The 15,285-nt window shown below is 40.3% G+C and overlaps 1 protein-coding gene across 3 annotated transcripts in view; it reads right to left on the bottom strand.

Annotated features, from left to right (window-relative positions):
* PPARGC1A (PPARG coactivator 1 alpha) overlaps positions 1 to 15,285 on the bottom strand; it is a 153,966-nt gene that overhangs the window by 27,334 nt on the left and 111,347 nt on the right. For all 3 annotated transcript variants that reach the window (XM_073646781.1, XM_073646790.1, XM_073646797.1), the window contains one exon: positions 6,198 to 7,101. In XM_073646781.1, coding sequence (XP_073502882.1) covers positions 6,198 to 7,101 — 904 coding nt within the window. The remainder of the gene's footprint in view (positions 1 to 6,197; positions 7,102 to 15,285) is intronic.

Genomic DNA, 15,285 nt, shown 5'->3' with positions numbered 1-15,285 from the left:
GTGGCCAGTTTTTGTTTTTATTATATTCCCGCTCTTCCATTTTTTACTTTTTCTTTTTGAATCAGCCATGTTTCCAGAGATAGGGGTCTTTTTATTTAGTTCTAATTTTCATGGTCTTTCCCAAGGGGGCAAAGCTCACAGGATTCCATGGGGGTGTGTCTTTATGTTGCCCTATTATCCTGTGAGCAATGCCCCCCAGGTAAAGACCATAAAAAAAACTAGGAGAGCAGAGGAAATAAAATAAAAGCAAAATCTGGCCACTACTGACTTGGTGAAAGGTCCTCTTTATAGGGGTTTCCAACTGGGGCCTGTCCATTTTGTCAATAGGGTTTATGGACATCATAGAGGGGCGTCTTTCAATGTGGAAAGCCACTAAAAACCATTTGGTCTTGCTTAAAGAGGTTTTCCACTACTTTTTTTATTGATGCCCTATTCTTAGGATAAGACAACAGTGTGTGATCGGCAAAGGGTCCAACACCCGGCACCCCCGTTGATCAACTGTCATCAGTTCTGCCGGCCGGAATTGCTTTTATGCGGAGCTGGCCATCTTCTGATAGTGGCAGGGTACTACATATCCACCTACTATTGATTTGAATAGGAGGCGGATGTGCAGTACCAAGCCGCGGCCACTACAAGAAGATGGTCAGCTCCGCAAGTGAGTATATTTGGCCTGCGGTTGGCACCGCCGACATCAATAATAGCTGATCGACGAGGGTGTTGGGTGTCTGACCCCGGTCGATCAGACATTGATGACCTATCCTTAAGATAGGTCATCAATGTAAAAGTAGTGGACAACCTTTTTAAGCAGACTCAAACCATTTATGCATTGTAAAGACAGTCATGTATCCAAATGGACACCATCTAATGCTACATTTTCCCAGGTTAAAGTTAATAACAACAGCAACTGCTCTGAAAAAAAATCAGATATTTTCCAAGGGTCTTGAAAGCCAGATGTTACAAAGAGCTGTAAACTGCAGCTGTGGTTCCCTATTGTAATCGGGTTGTCGCTAATGGAGCAATCCTTTCAAAAGGGTTGTTCAAAATTGGATAAACATGCTAGCTGTCTTCCCCAAAACAGTGCCACATTTATCCACAGGTTGTGTGTGGTATTGCAGCCCACTTCTGTAGAGCTAGACTTGAACACAACCCAATAACTGATGCAGGAAGGAAAGCATCCCTGTTTTTCTATCCCTTGTTTTAAGGTCTTAAAAAAAAACTAAATTTTACCATAATTTGCTGCCCCTTCAGGTAAATGATATACTGCTATTGCTGTCCCAAAAAAATAGTAAAAATGTAATTAAACAAGAAAATGAACTGTTTTTGAAATATACTCAGTATCACCATTCAATATCTAATATAGAAAGTGTAATCTCACATTTCATTGCAAAAATTTTCAAAATGTTGCAAAACCGATGTGACTATGAGAAAAGTAAGCAAAGAGTAAAGCTAAAAAATAGGGGAGATAAAAGGGAGCAAGAAATAAAAAAAAGGTTTTACAGCATCATAGGGAATGGTCTATCATATCCCGCAGAGAATTAGAATTTCCCGGCCAGATCAATCGGAATGTTTAATTAATTAATGCCTGTTAATTCCGTGTGAGCCCCGCTGAGTTCAGTGACCTGCAGAATGTATGCTTCAAGGAAACGCGTCTGACGTAGATTCTGCTCCGGTGAGCCGTTACACAATCTAAGGCTGACTGCTCTCATACGCTTATATCTTATTCCAATTCTTTATCTTTTTTTATATATTGGACAAAGCATGCGTGAAATCAATAGCTTTGATTGATTAAAATAAGTATATTGTTCCCGTTATCGTTTAGATTCTACTTAATAAACCCATGTGCGTGCCATATATTCTCACCAGCGCATTCTTTAGCTTTCCTAACGCTATCTTAGTCATTTATAAAGAAGGAACTGACACTACGTTTAGGGGAATGCGTTACAGGTCCGTAATTTTATCACAAGGGTTAATCATTAAGGCTTAATGAATAAGTGCTCTCTGCTACTTCAAGACTGATTGGGAAAAGCTGAAATTCTGAAGGACAGCATCATACATCTGTGTGATAAATACAATATACATTATCTGGATGTCAAACTGTTGACTAAAGCCTATACTCAGCCTATAACTGAAGCTGGCCTTCTGAGAAAAGCCCTAAAATAAAAATCCACAAAAATATAAATTAACCTAAAAAAAAACAGACATTTTCAAAAATATACAAATTCTGCAAAGAAAACTTAAAAGAAAACCATATGTCCTGATTCAACAAAGTGTTTTTGCCAGAAATCTGGTGTAAAACATATTGGCAACTCATAATTTTTTGTGCAACTTGAGGTTGTACAAAAATTTTGCGACTTTTGGAGTTTTCAAGTGAGTTTCACCCAGCTCCTCCAAAATGGGCAGAACTGGGGCGAAACAGGGATGTGACGCCACACTTTGTTTAATTCATGTCTTAATAATAATAAATAATGTTCTAATCACAAAAGCGTGGGAGAATCTAGTCGGCACTTATCCAAATCGCATACACGTAGTCTCCGAGACTTCAGGGGAATAGCAAAAAAGTACACATGTCACGATTCAGCAGTCTGCTGTCATTTAGAGTGACTACAGACTTTTCTTTTCAGCCGAGAAAACTTCTTAATGTTGTCAAGTCCATCAGATTCAGAAAGTGTGTACAGAGCTCACAGCTTGTTCAGGAAGTTGGCAGGAACACCCTCTTTAAGACCCTTTCGTTTACGGGTCTCAGCAACAATCTGGCTTAGTCTTGTAGAGAACCTCTTTAAGGCTAAGGGTATGTGCCCACGATGCAGATTTTAAGCAGAAATTTCCTGAGCGTTTTTTCCTCTCCCTGGCAGAAAAAACGCATGCAGATTTTACACGCGTTTTTTCTGCCAGGGAGAAGCGTTTTTACATGCGTTTTCGCATGCATTTTTTCAAGCGCTTTTCCAAGCGATTTTGAGCATCACTTGACAAGGGCTTGACAAGTTGGCTACACAATATAAATCCATGCAACTGGCATGGATTTATATTGTGTGACCGAGATTTCTGCTTAAAATACTGCACCTATAGTAAAAAAAAATAGAATTATAAAGTAAAAAATAAAATATTCATACTCACCTCTCCGGCGGCCCCCAGTCTCCTCCCGGCCGCGTCCTCTCTCCTCGGTGGCCTGCGGTTTTCCTCCAGGACCTGCGGTGACGTCATTTAGTCAGCTGATGGTCACGCGACCATCACCTGACCGCTGACGTCAGCGGTCGCGTGACCAACAGCTGACTAAATGACATCAACGCAGGTCCTGGCAGAACCCCGCGGGACGCCGAGGAGAGAGGACGCCGCTGGGAGCAGACCGGGGTCCACCGGAGAGGTGAATATGAATATTTTATTTTTTTACTTTATAATTCTTTTTTAACTTGCAGGTACCATGGTACCCGGATCTGATGAGAGTCTCCTCTTCTCCAGACCAGGGTACCATCCGCGCATTGAACCGCATAACATTCGCATGTATACAATGCGGAGTCAATGCGGTTCAATGCAAGTCAATGGCGGCGATTTTGCAGCAAAATCGCACAATAAATGGTTGTGCTGCGGATTTTTCCGCAATGATAATCCGCAGCGGAAATTTCTGCAGCATGTGCATAGCACATGCGGATTATCATTGGGAAACATGGTAGACAACTTAACAAGCGATTTTAATGCGTTTCCTTGGCGGAAACACATTAAATCCGCATTGTGGGCACACAGCCTTACAGTTGCAAAGCCAATCAGGTCCCAGATGTATGAAAGCTATAGAAGTCTAATTGGCTGCTATAATCAACAATGCCAATTTTTTTAAATCTTTTTAACAGCAAACCCATTGTAAAACAGCTTTCCTGTATGCAGCTATCAAATATAAGGCAATGAATGCTCCGTGTTGGACAAGCATGACAGTACATAGCATTTTAGGTATAGTTGACACAATACTCACTAGGAGTTCAAAAAAAGTTGTTTTTAATGTTGGCCTTCAACATAATCTAGTTTTTCCCAAGACAGTTGACATTTTGACCAAGCCCTTGGGCTGGCCATGACATCGAGATCTGAAAAACCAACACTCTTTTGCACTCTTTCCTCTAAAGCAATAAATAGTGAGTTAAATGTTCTTGTCAGTAGACAATGCTCAAGAGAAGAAATACTAAAAAAAAAACTAAAAAAAGATGTGAAGTGTTTGGTTGGCCTCTGAAATCAAATAATTGTCAGTAGCTGATAATATCTCTCATTGTTACAGATAAATCAATATAAAGATTACAATCTTGGTGGCCATACATTACTGGCCAGGTAAAAAACAGATATGCCCACCCTTACTTTTTCTCAAAATGCGTTAATGACTCCAATTGAACATCACAAGTTCAATACATTATGACACCAGAAATTTTCCACATTTTTTCACATTACATTCACAAACTGAAATTCATTTTATTGGGATTTTATGTGATATACCAACACAAAGTATCAAGTATTTGTGAAATGTAAAGGAATTGATACAGGGTTTTCTAAATATTTTAAAAATATGAATCTGAAAAAGTATTCAGCCCCCTGTAGCATGATACCCCTAAATAAAATCTTCCAGAAATCACATAATTTGTAAATTCAGTCTACCTGTATTTATTCCTAGTATAACTATAGCTGTTCTGTGAAGGTTTGTTTGAGAACATTAGGGATCAAAAGGCATCATGAAAATCAAGGAACACACGAGACAGATCAGGGATAAAGTTTTGGAGAGGAGCAAAGCAGGGTTAGGTTATAAAAAAAATAGCCCAGGCTCTGAACATTTCACGGAACACTGTTCAATTCATCTTCCAAATATGGAAAGAGTATGGCTCAACTGCAGACCTACCAAGATATGGCCGTCCACCTAAACCGACATCTCAAGCAAGAAGAGCGCTAATTAGTGAAGCAGCCAAGAGGCCCACAGTCACCCTGAAGGAGCTGAGATCCCCAGCTCAGGTGGGAGAATCTGCCCACAGGACAACTATTAGTCAAATACTCTACAGATCTGGCCTTTATGAAAGATTGGCAAGAAGAAAACAATTTTTGAAAGCAAGCTATAAGGAGTCCTGTTTGCAGTTTGCAAAAAGCCATTTGGGGAGACAGCTAGCATTTGGATGAAGGTGCTCTGGTCAGATGAGACCAAAGTAGAACATTTTGGGCTAAATGCAAAATGCGGTCAAACATGGTGGTGGCATCATAATGTCAGGATGATTTTCTTTAACAGGGACAGAGAAACAAGTCAGTTTTGGTGGGAAAATGGATGGAGCTAACAACAGGGAAATCCTGGAGGAAAACCTGTTAGAAGTTGCAAAAAAATTGAGACTGAGGCATAGGTTTACCTTCCAGCAGGACAACGACCCTAAACACACTGCCAGAGCTACAATTCAGTGGTTTAGATCAAAGCACATCCATGTTTTTGAATGGCACAGTTAAAGTCCAGACCAACATCCCATTGAGAATCTGTGACAAGACTTGACAATTGCTGCTCACAGACGCCTCCATCCAATCTCACTGAGCTAGAGATAGTTTTCAAAGAAGAATGGGCAAAAATTTCAGCCTCTAGGTGTGCAAAGCTGGTAGAGACAGACCTCAAAAGACTTGCAGCAGTAACTGCAGCGAAAGGTGGTCCTATAAAGTATTCACTCTGGGGGCTGAATACAAATGCATATTCCAATTTTCAGATTTATATTTTTTAAATATTTAGAAAACCATGTATCATTTCCTTTACATTTCACAAATACTGACTACTTAGTGTTGGTGTATCACATAAAATCCCAATAAAAATACATTTACATTTATGGGTGTAATTTAGAAAAATGTGGAAAAGGTCACAGGGTATGAATATTTTTTCAAGGCACTGTACATCTCTTGAGAAAATGTATCACAAAATCATGGTTTCATTCCACAGCTGGTCATCTCATTGCAGGATATGTCCAGGCTAAGAGAAGAATTAAGAAAGGACACATCTTTAAAACTCACTCTTGTCTCCAACTTAATGGTCAGTGAATTTAACATCACTATAAAGTTGGGTCACGACAACATGATTGCCACACATTTTTATTCTTCTTGTCTTTTTTATATCGGTACAAGAGCTAAACACCTCTATATGTGTCCAAGATTTTTACTGGGACATCATGGGGCTAATGAAATTGTTCATATCATTACTTTTTACCTACCCTGATGAAGATCTGCTTGATGGTGATCTGGATCTTGAACGTGAATATGGAGACTGTGAACATGATCTATGTTGAGAAAAAGATCTAGACCTTGATCGAGAACAAATCCTTTGTGACCTTTGTGAAAATAATGTTGGTGGGGATACAGAATATCTGCTTGGAGAATTGAAGGATGAACAAGATGGTGATACATCAAATAATGAATAGGATTGCATTCCATCCCAGGAATAACACAGTTTATCATTCTCATCCTCGCTGTCATCAAACAAGCTATCCATACCCAGTCCAGACGTTAAAAACATAGGTAGTCTAGAGAACTGATCATCATTGTAATCATGGTTTCCCAGGTCACTGTTTTTGTTTTCGTCTTCATAAACCGCTTGGGTTGGGTCTCCAAAGTGCTTATTGAGTTCTGCACGGATTTCCTGGTCTTGCAGTGGTTTGCGACTGCTGTTCTGAGAACTTGTCATGGTTCCCTCAAAACTGTCTTTTGGACTTTCCTCTTTATTTTTTAATGAACAGACTTGTGATTTTTTCCCAGGCAGGGAATCTTTACATTCAAGTTGTCTTGAGGCCTGTAAATCTTGTGATAAGCTAATATGTATTTCTGATTTTGAATTCATAAACTGACAGTAGTCATGGTCTCCAAAAAGCCGTAAACTAGGTCGCTTCCCCTTTTTCTCTTCTTGTCCAATGACCACAGAGGTTTTGCTAAGCTGTGCGTACAGTTCGGATTGTTCAGGACCCTTTTTTGAGTTAATAACTTGGATGCTGGAAGACTCAATGTAACGAGATTTCTTAGCGGGTGGCACACCAGACTTACAAGAAGACTTCGGCTTTGGAGAAGTCCTAAATGGGTTATCTTGGTTGGCTTTATGAGGTGGGGTTGTTGGTGGGGTTAGTCCTAAAATAAAGAAAAAAAGAAATAATTTATACTCTCACTAGCTATTCTAGTGTTTCCATCATTTATAACCAATGAAACAAATAGATCTGCCATGTTGCTAATAAAGGTTGGATATGGTCCCTAAAATGTGGCCATGCACATTAGCCGAACCGGACAATTTCAGTGGGACCAACAATTATTTAATGCATGTAAGGGTGTCTAAAATCTTTCTTGATAGCGAGAAAAAAAAAAGGTTGGACATGTTGAATTTCTCAATGTCTTTTTCTTTTATTCTAACAGTAGACAATCTAACATCAAAGTAGCTGGCAGCTACATACTGCCCTCTCCTTTTGAAAAACAGATGCATGCTCAACAGAACTGAGCATCCATGTGTATGGGAAAGTCCAGGGGAACAGTTGTCAGCTTAAAGAGGTTGGCTACTACTTTTTTATTGATGGCCTATTCTTGGGATAGGTCATCAGCATCTGATCAGTGGTGGCATCCCCGCTAATCAACTGTTACCAGCAGTGGCCAGAAATTCTCGGAACACAGAAGCTCCTTAATTTGTATTTTGGCCGCAACCGGGTACTGCATATCAATAGGTGGTGGATTTGCAATACCTATAATTTTCACGGGGCTGTTGTACTCCGTCAGCATCTGTGATCCACCGATCAGATATTGATGGCTTATCCTAAAGGATAGGCCATCAGCAAAAAAAGTAGTGGCCAACCCCTTTAAAGATCAATTGGCTCATAACTACTTAAAATGTATTGGTAGCTTTACATACCAGGAGATTTATAGTTCTCTATGTTAAGCTACTATATATACATTACTATGTACTAATACATCATGCACAAAATTATATGGAAGAAGCTCAATATCATTACACTATAGTTCATTATTATTTCCTGCCTATGATTAACACAAATATTTGTGTAACAAAAAATGAAGCAACTCACTAACAATGAAAAACCAAGTATCCAGCGAGGCGACGAGATGGGGTTTAATTTTACTCAACTTATGTAATTTGCTCAATTAAAATGCAAAACGAGAAGTAATAATGTGAAATCATTAGCTATAGGGGATGTAAATAATATGATTTTCTCCATTTACTTTCTGTGCATCTCTTTCCAAATGAAAAAAAGCAAAAAACAATTATAATTAGTACTAATAAGTAATTATGTGTACAGACGCACCAGGCTATTGATATTAAAAGAGCATAATTATATCCTGATGTTTTTAATGAAAAACTTCATTAAAAATGAAATGACAAAAAGAATCTAAAAATACTCGAGAAGTAGAAGAGTGATGCAGGGAAAAGTGTCACCAGATTCAATTCACCCTATCACGTCCACAATCTATTTTCTGAACCAAGCAAAATATCAGCATCATCGTTAGTTATAGAGCAGTGAGATACCTTGTGCCCAGTAAAGGAAATCATTTTGAAGGCCAGCGATCAGTCTACTGTATACATGACATGTCCCCTCCTCACTAGGGTGCTAGGGTTTAACTGCTATGGGACAAAGAGGAGTCCATTTAGATTTGAGTGCAATTAAGTGATACATTTGGATGAAGAAATGGAGACTGAAATAAAGAGAAAACTACAGATCATATTGTAAATGTTCCTGAAAGTGGTCACGATGGATTGAAACTCCTATTGCCAATGTTGCTCTGGTGCTCCATGGTTATGGAGCTCTGGTTATCATGGTACATAGAGATCACATCATCAATATATTCTAAAAGTATATTTATAAATCTAAGTCATAAGAATTGTCCATAGCAGCAAAATGTTATTTACAAGGAACTCCAAAGGGGGCCTTCTGATGGACATTTGGGGTTCACTGCTGAGTGATAATCTGGACACAACGTGGACTTCACTGGTACTGTGGTTGGCCACTCCAATCCTTCCCTGAAATCCCCACAAACTGGAAACACTCTGTAAGTCCTACTAATCAGTAACTAATGTTGATGGAACATTTCAACCCTTTATAGACCTCACCTAAAAACATTACCTAAAGGAGAACTCCCCATGGATCCTACTAGTCTGACACTGCTCTGGTAGGCTGGTAGGACTGTCCAACCCTGTAAATATCTACCTGAAAGGTAATCTGTCAGTAGGTTTTTTATATTTAATCTGAGAACAGCACAATGCAGGGACAGGGTGCCTGATTCCAGAGATGTGTCACTCGTTTAGCATCTTGCTGTAGTTTCAATACAATCAGTGTTTTATCATCAGGAGATTATCATTGCCGAACTAGGTCTTACGTGCCAGGCAGTCAAGATAATCTATGTAACCCGGTCACTGATTGGCAGCTTGCCAGAAAGCTGCCAATCAGTGGTGTGGGCGGGGTTATACACAGCCCAGCATTATAGCACTGCTACAACTACAGCAGAGAAAACAGGGATTTCATCAAAACTGCATCAAGCTGCCCAGTAAGTGACACATCGCTGGAATCAGGCTCTCTGCCTCTACATCATGCTGCTCTCACATTTCATAGCAAAAACCTGCTGACAGATTCCTTTTAAAAATACGGTATAAGGAAAATTTCCAGTGCTTTCAACTCATCAGGTAGTGTCGTTACCTAATACAACCCTGTACAGACCTACCCTAAATTAGTATATACAAAGAAATCAAACTGATTCCTACTAGTCTGATACTCCTTTGGTACTGTGATTGTCTAATACACCCCTCTACAGGCTTAACCTAAAAATACTAACTACAGAAGAAATGTAATGATTCCTTCTAGCCTGTGGTACTGGTGGTTGGTTAATACTGGTACTAGCATTGTGCTTGGCTAATACTACACTTTACAAACCAAAACCAAAAACGAAACATACAGAAGAACTTCTAAAGGTTCCCACTAGTCTGATACTCCTCTGGTAAGTGAGGTTGGCAAATATAACCTTTTAAAGACCTGTCTCAAAAAAAGGACAACTTCTAATGGTCCCTACTAGTCTGATACTCCTCTGGAACTGTGGTTGGCTAATGCAACCCTTTGTAGACTTACCCCAAAAACACGACATACAGGAGAAGATCTAATGGATCCTGCTAATAGGTAGTTGTCTGGTACAGCAATTGGCTAATGCAACCCTTTGTAGACCTATCCCAAAAACACGACATACAGGAGAACGTCTAACAGGTAGTCGTTTGGTACAGCAATTGGCTAATACAACCCTTTGTAGACCTACCCCAAAAACATGACATACAGGAGAACATCTAACAGGTAGTCGTCTGGTACAGCAACTGGCTAACACAACCCTTTGTAAAACTACCCTAAAAACACCACATACAGAAGAACTTCTAATGGTCCCTACTAGTCCACCACTTCTCTGGTGAGTATTTCAACCCTGTATATAACTACCCTGAAAACACTTCATAATACTAGAGATGTCCAAATGGCTCCTACAAGTCTGATGCTCCTCTAGTACTATGGTGGACTAGTACAACCCATTATTTAAGAAGCATAAACTCAGTGTTTTGAAGCATAATCTCTGCAAATTCGGAAAGGTGCCATGATCGTTTGTGTGATCATTTTCTAGTATGAGTTATTCAGAGTATAAAATGCATATTGGTAAAGCTTGTTTTGGTGCTATTAAAGTGTTTCCATGGTTTTTAAGTGCTAGAGATGACTCCATTTATCCTATTGCACAATGCACCCTTGTTTTGTTTGAGTGATTGAGACCTCTTGATATTATCTTCTAAACATGGGCCGGTGCGAGATACGCTAATGTATCCGCGTCTGGTATATTAGTTCAGGCATTTTGCATTGATCAGCATGACTTCCAGACTGCAGCTGTGGTGTCTACAATCATACAAATATTCTGATAATTCATTATTAGGATGTTTTGCTACTATGTGAACAATATTTACAGGAAAAATTATTGCCATGATAGTAATACGGTCATCCTCCTCAGTGGGGTCTTCCTCATGTTGACCATGTACACCAGGGATGTCAAACTCAAACTAACAGAGGGCCAAAATGAAAAACTTGGACAAAGTCACGGGCCAACCAGTATACAGTATAACAGGCCCCACATAGTCCTCCATACAGAATAATGGCCCCCCATAGTCCTCCATACAGAATAACAGGCCCCACATAGTCCTCCATACAATATAATGGGCCTCACATAGTCCTCCATACAGAATAATGGGTACCATACAGTCCTCCATACAGAAAAATGGCCCCACATAGTCCTCCATACAGAATAATAGCCCCACATAGTCCTTCACATAGAATAATGGCCCCACATAGTCATCCATACAGAATGGGCCACACATAGTCCTCCATACAGAATAATGGCCCCACACAGTCCTCCATGCAGAATAATGGCCCCACATAGCCCTCCAAACAGTATAATGGGTCCCACATAGTCCTCCATACAGAATAATGGGCCCCACATAGTCCTTCATAAAGAATAATGGGCACCACATAGTCCTCCATACAGAATAATGGAATAATGGGCCCCACATAGTCCTCCATACAAAATAATGGCCCCACATAGTCCTCCATCCAGAATAATGGGCCCCACATAGTCCTCTATACAGAATAATGGGCATCACATAGTCCTCCATACAGAATAATGTGCCCCACATAGTCATCCATACAGAATAATGGGCCTCAATAGTCCTCCATACAGTATAATGGCCCAACATAGTCCTCCATACAGAATAATGGCCCCACATAGTCCTCCATACAGCATAATGGCCCCACATTGTGCTCCATACAGAATAATGGGCCCCACATAGTCCTCCATACAGTATAATGGGCCCCACATAGTCCTCCATACAGAATAATGGCCCCACATAGTCCTCCATACTTAATAATGGGCATCACATAGTCCTCCATACAGTATAATGGGCCCCGCATAGTCCTCCATACAATATAATAGGCCCCACATAGTCCTCCATTCAGAATAGCTTGGCCCACATAGTCCTCCATACAGAATAACTGGCCCCACATAGTCCTCCATACAGAATAATGGGCCCACATAGGGGTGGCAGTTCTGGTGTCGCAGGGTGAATATAATCACCCTGCGGGCCAGATTTGACCCATGGGCCGGAGTTTGACATGTATGGTCTACACGTTATAATAACCAATGGTCTGCAGGTCGGATTATCTGATAGATTAAATATATTCCCATAGGCCATTTGCAATAATTTTCAATATACAATATATATGCAAAAAAATGTAGCTTGCCCAATCTTTTTTCCCTGTTGACAGACCTTGTAAAATTATTTAACTTCCCATATAGACTGTAGGCAGATTCCTTACAAAAGTAACCCATAAAGTTGTAAAATTTTGCAGATTTTGCAAGCCCTATGATAACGATGCTCAAACACCATCAATGGCTGAGCGTTCAGCCAACAGCTATTCCTCCCAACCCTCCAATACTCATGCACATTCGACTCAGCAGAACAAGCATGTCTTCTTAATGGGGAGATGGGATTACGCGCCTTTCAGACACCTCTGATAGATGATTATATCTTCCAAGGACAAGAATATGGGAAGCTCAAATTTTACAAGCCCAATCTTTCTTTCCCCCAACATCCTCTATTGGGGGGATAGTTAGGAGACCCTCATTCAGATAAGATAGCCGGCTAGTTTCACTAATATTTTTCAGGCTTAAGGTCCCAATACGCATTAGACAAAGGTTGGCCGAACCCGCCGATATCGATGTGTCCTGCCAACGGTCCAATGTGTATGGAATGCCAGCCAACTGATGGTCAGGAGAGATGTCGATCAGATGTGTCTGATTTCAGACTACCGATTTCATTGTTCTCTCTGAGATAAGATGTGTCAGTCGGCAGCTTTCTAATAGAGAACACAGGAGCACTCAGCCAAACGAGCACTCCTGTGTATGGGAGAGTGGCTGAGATGGATGTCGGCCGATTGATTGGCGGAAGCATCGTTCGGACAACAGGCATCTAATGTGTATGGGAGCCTTAGGATACTTTGCTTTTGGCACCTTAAGGCTACGTTCCCACAATGAGCTTTTGGTTAGTTTTTGATGCCACAGATTTTCCGCTGAGGTCTGGTAGAGTTTTGTGATGACCCCACAGGTCTATGGAGCACATTCCTTAGTTGATGTAGAATGACATAAATCCATGTGACACATTCATTCCAGCACTGAGTGCGTCAAACTCGACCAGACCTTAATCACATAACAATAAAACTTTCACACTCCTTATCTATGAACTGCTCCAATATTTACGGCTACATTTGTTTGTCCCTCTCCCATACTCAAAGTTCTGCTTTAAGTCACTTGTCTCATCTATTGCATTATTTCTGTGTCCTATTGTGTATAAATCTGTGACTCTTCAGATTTCATGTTATACTATGCCTGATGAAGAAACCTGAGTAGTCTCGAAAGCTTGCAATTTGTTACCATCTTTTCAGTTAGCCATTAAAAGGTATCAAACACTGAGGACTCTCAAATCTTAATATTTTACACATATTAAGTAAAATAGGATACTTGCATTTTTTTCAAAATAAGCAGCATAAAAACCAGGGCTGTGGAGTCGGAGTTGGTGCCCATTTTGGTGGAGTCGGAGTTGGAGTCGGTATAAAATGGACCAACTCCTAAAATATATAATAAATTGGGTACAGTAGCTCAATGCAGTTTGTGATGAATATTTTTTCATAAGTATTTGGGAAAGTTATGAAATGTCCTATAAATGTCTGTCCTATTCCTGATCTAAGGGTCTAGATTTTTAGCTGAGAAAAATGTGTCCTACCGTAAATGTATCACTTAAACATGAGCCATGTATGAGGGAGTCAGAGTCGTGGAGTTGGAGCTGGAGTCGGTGTCATGAAAATTGAGGAGTCGGGAGTCGAAGGTTTGCCCTACTGACTCCACAGCCCTGATAAAAACTCACCAAAAACTCATCGTGGGAACGTGGCCTTAGGTTTCTTCCATGCATCTGATGGAAATGTTTGATGAGCAATTTCCAAGTGCACTTATAGATGAGACGATTCAGACTTTAGTACAAGTGCTTAAATGTCAAAAGGTCAAGATCTGACCCTTCATTTTTTGAGGGTGTCCTTCCCAAAAATGTTTTGTTTGCCGCTACTCAGCACTGCTAGATTTATGAAAAGACAGGTGACTGTTACAGGCTGCGAACTGACAAAAGACGGTGCAGAACACTGTTATCACACTTGCACAAACTATAGGCAGTGAAGCTCCTCTCAGAATGAAATTCTGACTATGGTTTTTATTGCTGTCTATTTTCTTTTGTCAAAGGAGCCTGCTGCGCACAGCAACAAATAGCTGCCATTACCCAGAATGTAATGGGTGTCAGACAAATCACATAACACAAACAATCAACACTATGTAGGCCATATTTCAGCGGAGCACAACCTTAGCAGTATTTATGATTACTGCATTGAAATGTGTTCTATAATAAACAAGTGCCTCTATATCACTCACACTTACAGATTTTTTTGCACTCACATCTTTTGCCGGTTACATGCGCTCAACAATCATTATTTTTCAGATGCCTTTTCCGAGGTTACAAAATGCACATTTTGATCTCAATAATTCGAGAATGATTTATGGGAAACAATTAGTTGTTTGTGATATAGATGATGACAAATTGTGATTGCTAAAAAGACTAATATTTCATAAATATTTAGTAACTAAGGAGGCTGTTGTGACATCTAAATGATAATACCTCCTGCATGTTTCTTTTGGGATGCCTACTTAGCTTTAGAGGGTTGTCTAGTGACAAGTAGTATGTTACCACCATGTTATACTTCATGCACTATAATAGGGTATATGGACAACAAAAAGGAGGTTCCCCTACTCAGAAACCCCTCTTTGAGCATAAACAGAGCTTCTACCAGTTACCTCTCCACTCACTCTCTTCTAGACCCATCACAGTCCGGCTTCTGCCCCCTACATTCTACAGAAACTGCACTCATCAAAGTAATCAATGACCTTCTGACAGCAAAACGTAATGGTGACTACTCTCTGCTCATTCTTCTTGACCTCTCTGCAGCTTGACACCGTTGACACTTCCTACTCTCTATGCTCCACTCAAATGGCATAAAGGACACTGCTCTCTCCTGGTTCTCCTCCTACCTATCTGACCACTCTTTCAGTGTATTGTTCGCTGGCTCCTCTTCTTCCCCCCTTCCTCTCACTATTGGGGTTCCTAAGGGTTCAGTCCTTGGCCATCTTCTCTTCTCTCTCTACACAGACTCA

Source organism: Phyllobates terribilis, unplaced genomic scaffold, assembly GCF_046119375.1.
Source record: "Phyllobates terribilis strain yellow unplaced genomic scaffold, ASM4611937v1 Scaffold_1__5_contigs__length_1240528914, whole genome shotgun sequence".
Classification (NCBI taxonomy): domain Eukaryota; kingdom Metazoa; phylum Chordata; class Amphibia; order Anura; family Dendrobatidae; genus Phyllobates; species Phyllobates terribilis.
This window is presented reverse-complemented; position numbering and strand designations above follow the sequence as displayed.